The 10,224-nt window shown below is 38.1% G+C and overlaps 1 protein-coding gene across 1 annotated transcript in view; it reads left to right on the forward strand.

The window, feature by feature from the left end:
- Nudcd1 (NudC domain containing 1) overlaps window positions 1-6,817 on the forward strand; it is an 82,210-nt gene extending 75,393 nt beyond the window's left edge. Inside the window, exons 9-10 of the mRNA XM_008851495.3 lie at window positions 1,822-1,981; window positions 4,585-6,817. Coding sequence (XP_008849717.1) covers window positions 1,822-1,981; window positions 4,585-4,877 — 453 coding nt within the window. The 3' untranslated portion in view covers window positions 4,878-6,817. The remainder of the gene's footprint in view (window positions 1-1,821; window positions 1,982-4,584) is intronic.
- The last annotated feature ends 3,407 nt before the right edge of the window (window positions 6,818-10,224 follow it).

A 10,224-nucleotide genomic window follows, 5' to 3' on the forward strand; every position in this document is an offset into this window, starting at 1 on the left:
TACCAAAAACCCCCAAAAAAAAAAAAAAAAAAAGAATCATTTCCTTGTATAACCTTGAAAGTAAGAATTCTGGGAACAGCTGATGATTAAACTGAATCTTGAAGAATAAGTAGAACCCATTTGATATATGAGGACAAAAGGGGCAGACCATGGCTGGCTGGACTTGTGATCTATAGCACTTTGACATAATTGTGTAGTTATGTACGGATAAGTAAGTAAACAAGAAGAGAAAGCTTCTAAGTGGGGAAAAGAGGCATGTACTGAGAGACCGTTATCCTCATCCTCTTTGCATGGAGGATCTTTCTTGGTTAACCTTTCAGTTGATGCTTCATGGTCCTCTGTTCCTTTCTTGCTGCTGTCTCATCACCCATAGGACGACCAGAGATTCGTCAGTTCTGTCATTAAGCCTTAATACTCACTTGGCTCCTGAAAGTAAAGATTTTTAGAAAAAACACTCTTGCAACTTGCACATCACTCAGTGTTTTCCTTCTGGGAGAGCCCTGGGCGTGCAGGGAGAATGAGAAAATGGAGGTGAGGGAAGGGGGCTGAAGCAGTGCTGGGTCTGAAGAGTCTTTCTTAACAGCCTATTAGCTGGTGTTGACTCTGGAAATAAGCCTCACTTAGCCACCAACAATCGGGAGCGAAAGGAAAGAAGTAATCCATGCTGAGTGCATGCCAGCCTGTTCCCATTCTTTGGAGAACAAGCAATGGCCCTGCCTGAGAGCCCTGTTCCTGGGCATTACTCTCATAAGGTGGGCTACCTTGCCATTGGACTCTGTTGTGACAACAAGCCTGGGTTGGCCCTGCTGAACCAGTAAATCCTCAAGCTGGAGAGCCTTTCACAGCTTTCCCTGCAGATCACAGGTCAGGGCTCTACCCGCCCCCCCCCACACACACATTTTGTTGTTCATTGTGTTCTAAAACTTACAAAATCAATTCAATATTTATCAAGTACTGGGCATGTTTTATATCATCTACATACTACATGATTTCTGTTGGTTTTGAAGCTGTAATCATTAAGATGACTGATGAATTTTGATGCAGCCTATCTCCATTCATTTTCCTCAGAGTAGAATATGCCAGTCTCAAAGGATGATTTTTATATTAAATAAATTCTTTCAGGCATCAGTATTACAATAGCAATTGTTAACATAGTATTACTGATATTGATACCATAATTCAGCAACACACTAAAGTAATTGGTAAATAGATCTGAGTTTGAATCACAGTATTGGGGGGTGGTTTGTTTGAAGCCTAGAACAGATTACTCAAATTCTTCAAGACACGACTTTCAAATATTAAATGAAGATAATGACTTCATGAGTTGTTGAGATTAGTATTTATAACATTTAGAGTATGCTAAAAAATTCTTATAGCTAGCATTATTCTTGGTAGTATTTACAAGTTAACATTAGTAAGTTTAATGTTTGTATCTTCACGTCTACAACTTGTTACCAGTCTGTCCTTGGACAAGTTAGGGGCCCTATGCATCATCACTTCCCTCAGCTTTAAAATGAGGGTAACAGAAACACATTTCTTTCAGGAATTCTGTGAATAATCAATCAGATAAGGTCTTTAAAGTTTAGTGCAAGCCCTGCATGGTGGTACATGCCTGAAATCCCAGGTTGGGTCGGGAGAATTGCAAGTTCAAGGCCAGCCTGAGCTATGTAGTGTGACTTTGTCTCAGAAAGGAGGGAAAGATGGAGGGAGGGAGGGAGGGAGGGAGGGAAAAATAGGTTAAAGAAAGCAGGTGCAGATAATTCCATAAGTCAGATTTTGTCAGTACTACTAACTTACTAAGTGTGGTTTTTGTTACTTTAGGTGAATCTTGGCAGCAACCAGTACCTTTTCTCTGTTGTTGTGGATCCTAAGGAAATGCCCTGCTTTTGTCTGCGTCATGATGTTGATGCCCTGCTCTGGCAGCCCCACTGCAGCCAGCAGGAGGACATGTGGGAGCACATGGCGACCTTCAATGCTCTAGGTAGAAAGCAGCCCTCGGCCAACATTTCCAATCTCCCAAAATGGACCATCATCTTAAAATTTATGTTTTCCTTGTAATTTGAGCCCTCTGAGATATATTCAGATTGGTTTGTACTATGACTTGGTTGCATATATTCTACTAAGTGGGTCAATACTTTTATAATAGAAAGATGAACTTGTTCTTATGATTGCACAGATCAACAAAGAATAGACATGAAAGTGATAATTAACCATTTGAATCTTTCTAATCATCATTTGTTTTAATCCACTATGAACAGGGCTTTGACATTAACATGCATAGAACTTGTATTTAGTTTTCATAGTAATCTTCAAAAATACCATAGAATTGCTGCAAAGGAATGTGCATTCTTCATTAGAAGGCACATTGCATTGAACTTAAGTGCATAAGAAGCCAGACCTGGTGGTACCCACCCATATTCCCAGTGCCTGGGTGACTGAGGCGGGAGGATCACAAGCTTAAGGCCAGCCTGAGTTATATAGCAAGACTCTGACTCAAAAACCCAAACAAAATGAAAGCAAGAGGGCCATGAAAAGTTATAAATATAAATTAATTTAGTAGAATAAAAGGAAAAATATTGGTTTTAAATCTAAGACTTGAAAAAAATAAAACTGTATAATTATTCTTACATAATCATTGGTTTTATGTCAAAATATGTCTGTATTGTTTGGGAGAAGTTTTGTGAATTAGCCACACTTGTTATTTTATTGAAAGCCTACTTTAAGCCAACAGCAGAAACATAAAATTAGGTATTTTTAAGTTTATATGTGAACAGTTCTAATAGATGAGGAAATTTGTCAAGTATCACTTGTAGTTAATAATGTAGGCTGCTCAATGCAGACTCCAAATGGATTTCTTTGACCTGAAGTACAGAGAGGTTTGTTGGACTAATTAATGTTAATGACACAATTTTTAGCCTCTGCTGTAATTGCTACTTAATAATTCTCTTCCTTCTTTAAGTTAGAGCAAAGTTTTTTAGGTTATTTCTAGATGCTCACGCCCTTTAATTGTATGTCAAAACCCTCTTGTAAACAAATTTTGCTATGTTTGAGCCTAAGTTATGTCAATTTTATATTAGATAGTACTCTTGAATTACTACATTACATTACTGTCAAAGTTACCCTGAACAGCTAATGCTCAACTACTCAAATAGATCCCTTCATCATTTTAACTTTTCCCTCTTCAAACCCTACCTAATACTACAATACAGTGTTGACCTGCCTGTGCCCCATGACTTTGCTTATCCATTGTTTAATGGAATTCCAGTTTCCATTAGTATTACTTTTTTAAGAAACATTTTTATTTATTTATGTCATGAGTGCTTTGCCTGAAAAAAAAATACACAGACATACAGACACACACACACACACACACACACACACACACACACACACACACACATATATATATATATGCATGCCCCTGTGTTATGCAGTGCCTGAGGAGACCAGAAAAGGGCACCACATCCCCTGGAACTGGAAATCCAGACAGTTGTTAACTGCAACATGGTTGCTGGGCATCCAAACCAGGACCTCTGGAAAAGCAGCCAGTGCTCTTAACTACTGAACCATCTCTCCAGACCCTGGTCTCAGTTACATTTTTTTTTTTCAATCTCATATTATGTGTAGCAACCATGTCTGAATTTAGAAAATTCACAGAGATGTATCTTACCACTGCCTCCTGAGTGTAGATGCTGGGATTAGAGACATGCGCTACCATGCCCAGCATTTTTTTTAGGATTTTACGGATCCTCCATGCTGGTTTCCATAGTAACAATACAAGTTTACCCTACCTCCAACAGTGTAATAGTGGTTCCTTTTTGCCCATGTTCTGCCTATCATCTTTTGTCCTTTTTTTTTCATGGTAACAGCCGTTCTGACTACAGTGAGAAGGAATCTCAATGTAGTATTAATTTGTATTTCCATGTTGAGTAAAGATGTTGAACATTTTTAAAACTTTATTCTGAATTTCATACATGAGGTTATGTTTTCATTGTCTTCCTAAATTTTTGTAAGCTAGGTATCTTTTTAAAGTGTTTTTATTTATTATTTTTATTTTATGTGTATGAGTATATTGCCTGCATGTTTGTGAGTGCACCCGTGCTGTACAGTGCCGCAGAGGTCAGAAGAGGGCTTCAGATTGCCCTGGAACTGGAATTAAGGATGGTTTATAGCCGACATGTGGGTGCTGGGACTCAAACCCAGGTCCCCTGCAAGAGCAGTCAGTGCTCTTAACTGCTGAGCCATCTCTCTAGCCCCGCCCCAAAGACTTGAGCATGTAGTTTAAATTTTTGAATTTTTATTATTTTAATTCATGAAAATTAAATAAAGCTGCATTGTCCTTTTGTTGAAGATATGAAGCCCTATTTTGTTCCAAATTAAAGTTGTTCATTTGCACGTCTGGGAAGAAACTATGGCTCACTGTCAATGGTTCTGAATTCATATATTGATGAATATTTATGGTCTATATCTTACTTAGTTAATTTGCAATAGATACTATGAAATATAAGTGTTAATTCATGATTTTCTCTCTTCAGTTTAATATATACTTCTTTTCTTTTTGTTTTTGTCTCTTATTCTTGGCAGGTTATGTCCAAGCATCAAAGAGAGACAAAAAATTCTTTGCCTGTGCTCCAGATCACTCCTATGCAGCCCTTTGTGAGTGCCTCCGCCGAGTGTTCATCTATCGTCAGCCTACTCCCATGTCCACCGTGCTTTATAACAGAAAGGAAGGCAGGCATGTAGGGCAGGTTGCTAAGCAGCAGGTAGCAAACCTAGAAACCAATGATCCTATTTTAGGTTTTCAGGCAACAAATGAGAGATTGTTTGTTCTCACTACCAAAAACCTCTTTTTAATAAAAGTAAATACAGAGAATTAATTCTACCAACATTCAGCTTCTGAGTATTGGAAAAGTATCCAGCAGTACCTGGCGGGCTAAGCAGTTTACTGTAACCTGTTAGGTTTTAATGTGTTAAATAAAAATATCTTTTATGAATTTTTATGTTTAAAGCATATTGGAAATGCATTCAAGAGATTATGAATCTATAAAAGCTGTGGGATGGATGAAAATGTAGATTTAGAGAGCATAGACTTCTATAAAAAAATGAAGATTTTATTGACAAATATAGTTATTTTTAAAACCTAAGGATAGAATCTCATATTTTATATGAAACATGTACAGTTAGTTCAGTGTTTAAAAATAAAAATACCATGTGCTTTGTCCATTCTATATAGAATGTTTTTAGGGTAGCAGTAAAATATTATTTTAATAATATGCACATGGACTGAAGTCTACATAAAGAGATACTATGAGCCTACGTCAAGAGTTGCAAAAGTACAGCAGTTCTGATAGTCTTAATGTTTGCTCAGAAACTTTAATTGCTTTTCATAGTAAGCGTAGATTGATTAATTTGCTTTGCCACATAGATGAGAAAGTTTTGTGTTTTTCATTGGTGCATTAAAAAATACCACGAAACTCAGGTGTTTAAAACAATGTTTATGCCAGCACTTGGGAGGGTAAGGCTGGAGCATCACCAGTTCAAGGCCAGCCTGGGCAACATAGCAAGACCTTGTTTTAAAACAAATAAAACGAGGTTTGTAGTTCTTCAGGGTTCTGTCAGTTGGCCCTCTGTACGCCACATGACCTCTCCTCTAGTAGGCTAAACTGGGTTTCTTGCATGATAGAGACACATTCTAAGAGGCAAACTTTAGTGTGCAAGAGTTGACCAAACCTGGACTTCATCGTATTTGCTAATGTTCCACTGGACAAAGCAAGTCTCACAGCCAAGTCTAGAGAGAAAGCAGAAGCCGTAGTTCATAGGACCACTTAGGTGATGGCCTACCACACAGAACAAATTACAATAAATTTACCTTATTAAGTTCTTACTTTTCTTATAATTTAAACAAAGTAATCCTGTTTACACATTATTTTTTTCTTCACAAATTTTTATTTTTCAGACTTTTGTTCTCCAAACTTCTAGTTTATATTTGATCTGAATTTGTTTTTGTTTTTTAGATTAGTTTTAGATTTTATATTTAGGTAAAGTGGTTAAGACTTTATTTTAAGAGGCAGAAAATAAACATAATAAGTTACAAGATAAAAAATATTTGTATTAACATGTTTTGCATATCTCACCAAATATTTGAATTTAATTTTAGCACACATTTGGTCTGGGGAAATGGCTAAGTTGGTGAAGTCCTTTCCATATAAGTCTGAGGAACTGAGTTTAGATGTCCATTACCTGCATTGCTTTATAAAAGCACCGCAGTGCACCTGTAATCCCTACACTGGAGATATGGGGATGAGGAGGATCCCTAGGGCCAATCTAGCTAAATCCACTTATGTGAGGGACCTTGCCTCATAAAGGAAGGTGGAAAGTGTTTGAGCAAAACACTTGATCTCAACCTCTGGCTTCCACATGCATGTGCATACATACCCAATCACACGTGTAGCCCATACACAAAATTTTTTTTCTTACCAGTATTTAACTAATTTCAGTTAGGTCTGGCTAAATTTAGTTGTTGTTTTGGCTAGGGTTATGTGGGGTTTTCTCTTTTTTTATATTGGTTTGATGTGTTTTGTTTCATTTAAATATTTTTTTCATTTGAATAGTATATATTTTTAATGAATTTGTGTGTATTTTATACATCTTAATCATTCTTAGACCCCCTTCTCCTGTCTTCACCCTCTCATAGTCACCCCCACCAGATTTCATGTGCTCTGTCATATATGTTAAGGCCTATCAAGTCAGGGCTCGGGGACCATTGTGGAAAAAGGGGTGGAAAAACTGTAAGAGCTAGGGGTGGTGGATGACAATGAGGAAACACTATTCCAGGCAGCTGGGAACTTGCTCATATGAACTTAAAGCAATGATAGCTCAAGACCCATACAAACTCAGACCAGACAAAAACCCAGCATAGACCTGGGGAAATGGGTAAGAAGCTCCAACCTTAGCTGAGGAACTATTGGCTGTTGTTTTTTTTGAGACAGTTCTCACTATGTAGCTGAGACTGGTCTGGAACTTACTCTATAGCCCAGACCAGACTGGCCTTGAACTCTTGGTGATCTGCTTCCTACCTTAGCCTTCCAAGTGCTGAGATTACTTTTGACTGAATTTAAATTTTAATATGCATGAGTTCCTGCATTCTGTTCCCAGTAGAGAAAGAGGGGAGGGAGGGAGGGAAGGAGGAAAGGAAGGAAGGCAGACTTAAGAGACAGACAAAAAAAGGAAGGAAAAGAAAGCTTGCACATGGAAATCCTACATCAAAAATGCTGTATAGCTCAGGAGTAGAGCTGTTACCTAGTGTTAGGTATCTAATGACATTTAAGGATCATTGGGATGAGGCTTTCTTTCATAATCAGCAGCTTGTAAAATCAGGAACTTAAACTTTAGCACTTTTAGTAGTAAAAGAATGGAATCCAAGTCATATCTCTGTTTGGGGTAGAAACATGACATTCTGAAATGCTCAAAAAATCCTAAGGCTACTGTCCGGTGAGGGTTTCTGATAAAGAACAAAACGCCATGGCTTCCTCCTTTAAGAGTTAATCCAGAGAAGAAAAGAAAATGCCCCTCCAGAAAGCTGTGTGTTCTAGGGACTCTAAGAAATAGGATAACGCCTACCTAAAAATGTAGGTCAACACAATGGTCTTTCTGGCCAGTGCTCACTCTCACCTCAAGAGTATTTTCCTCCCCATCTTTGTGGCCCCTTTGGCCATGTCCATCTTACCCTTAAGAGTATTTCTCTTTACCTTTAATAAACTTTGCCTGTGTTCTACACTATATTCTATGTGTCTCTGAATTTCTTTCAATGGAGACTCCCAAAGGCCAGGGAGACCAGAGTAAGACTCTGGTAACACTAGTATGTTCAAAGCTCTGTGATTCCCAGTACCAGCCCTGTGATGCTGAGCCCTTTGCCAGAATGCAGTTTTCCAGAGAGAAATTTAAATGGCCTAAAACTATATTACAGGACACTTCCTCTCCATGTAGAATAAAAGAGTTGTAGCTTGGGTATGTAGAAATTGTGGACATTTTTGGATTCAGAGTTCCTGCAAATATATTTTCATCTTCCCTTCTTGATATCAAAAAAAATCATTTTTTTCTCTTATTTTTTTCCATAAATATGTAGTTTTGAGGAATCACTAAACTATTTTGGAATGAAATAAAAAAGCTTTTCACTAAGCTCAGATGTAAAAATCTAGAATAAAGTATGGAGTATAGTTCCACAATAAAGCAAAAGATTCACCATGAAGTCAGCCCACTTCTGAGGGCAAATGACAGAAAAATCTGACCTAAATGGATTTAGGCAAAAAGAATCCATAATGACTTACATTACCAAGAAGTCCAAACATAAACCTGAGTTTGAGCATTGCTAGCTAGGACTAGATGCTATCAAGGCCCATGTTCTTTCGCAACTGCTAAGCTCCATCTCTCAGTTGGCTACATAGTTTGAGTTCTCACCCTATGGAAGTGACACTCTTTAGACCCAAGTCACAGCAAATGCTTGTTGTGAATCTTTGGTTCTAAATGGGTCAAGTGCCCACTTATCCAATCACTGCGATCAGGGACTTTGCATTTGCAAGGTACCCACTAGCTTATCCCTAAGTACTGCTCTCTATACTGGTCTCAAGAATGGAGCCAGTAACATACATCAATGAAATTAGAAATGATGGTAGAGCTTCCTAAATAATTGTAGATATTGATATTCAAAATCCAAGAAATGTGCATTGATAAGCCATTACCTCATAAGAAAAGTTAGTAGTAGAAATGTAGTGAAAATCATATGATTGATTATATTGAGAACTTTCATAAATTTTAATCCCTAATTTAAAATATTTAACAGCAGTATTAAAGGATTGACTGAAAAAAGAAGGAATATTGCAATGAAAGAAGCAGAAAATTTTTTGAAGTGCAGTGTGGGAAGTTATTAAACACAATGGTCCCGGCTACTCCCTGAAATGTGCTCATCTCCACTCTAACCACAGGCATAGGAACCTCCAGAAAATTACACTGTGCCCACAAGCTCGTGTGTATCAAGAGACCATCAGACTTGCTTTACGGACATTTCCAGTCTGTTTATACATGCTTTCCTTTACCTCCTGTGTCACATATCTCCTGTTGTTAACATTCAGTATCCCCTGTAAGCTCTCACTTTTTTCTACCTTCCTTGGAACACTGATTGACAGCCATCTGATTCTATCTTCTGAATTGGAATTCCTAACAACGCCCCTTCTCTTGCCCAAATAAAATTTTTGTGTTTTGTTATTAATATCGTGGTATGCTTTGAACTGATCAACAGGTGGTAAACTCTCCATTTAAAGTAAGATATTAGGGGCTGGAGCGATGGCACAGTGGTTAAGAGCACTGGCTGCTCTTCCAGAGAATCTGGGTTCAGTTCCCAGCACCCACATGGTGACTAACAACTGTAATTCTAGTTCTAGGGGAGCCAATGCCCTCATCTGGCCTCCCTGGGCATTTCCTGACATGGGTGTGCTTACATACATGTAGGCAATACACTCATACACGTAACATTTTTTAAAATATTAAAATACTATGGTGTATACATTTGGTCTAATGTTCCACTTCCTGCTATACAATTTCTAATTCTGTAGATGTGTTTTGTTCCTTCATGGACGCTCATACTGGTTCACCTATCAGCAGGTTTGTCAGTTTCATTTCAAAAGCACACTTGTCGCTGGTGATCAAGTCAACATTTAACCCTTCTCTGGAGGTTGAGGGCTCCTTGGAATCTCCAAAAAGGTGCAGTGTATTTTTATAATCACTTAGTGGATGACTAGTCATTTATAGTTAACTTCTGAACATAACTCTTCAGCACTGTCCTTAACTTTATCCAGGTTTAAGTTTCCTTGCTGGCCAAAGTGCATATGCCTGTTTATGACTTTAGCCAGATTCACACTCATCCTTGCCATGAACCGTTTCCACATCTTTACTCTCACTCATCCTTACCATGAACTGTTTCCACATCTCCACTCTCACCCGTTCTTGCCATGAACTTTCCATATCTCCACTCTCATACTGTAAATCTGAGTAAGTACAGTAAGCAGTAACCATGCCACTGCCTGGAAGTTGTGTTGTCTTGAAATTAACTTTTCCAAACCACTTAGTCCATTCCTTTCAAGTTTAGCCACACTCAGCTTTTCAGAACACAGGTGAAGCACAACCAGTTTCTTTGCCAGCAGTATAACAGAAGAGCCTCTGTCAGAATCT

The sequence above is a fragment of the Nannospalax galili genome, unplaced genomic scaffold (genome assembly GCF_000622305.1).
Source record: "Nannospalax galili isolate Female #2095 unplaced genomic scaffold, S.galili_v1.0 scaffold284, whole genome shotgun sequence".
Classification (NCBI taxonomy): Eukaryota; Metazoa; Chordata; class Mammalia; order Rodentia; family Spalacidae; genus Nannospalax; species Nannospalax galili.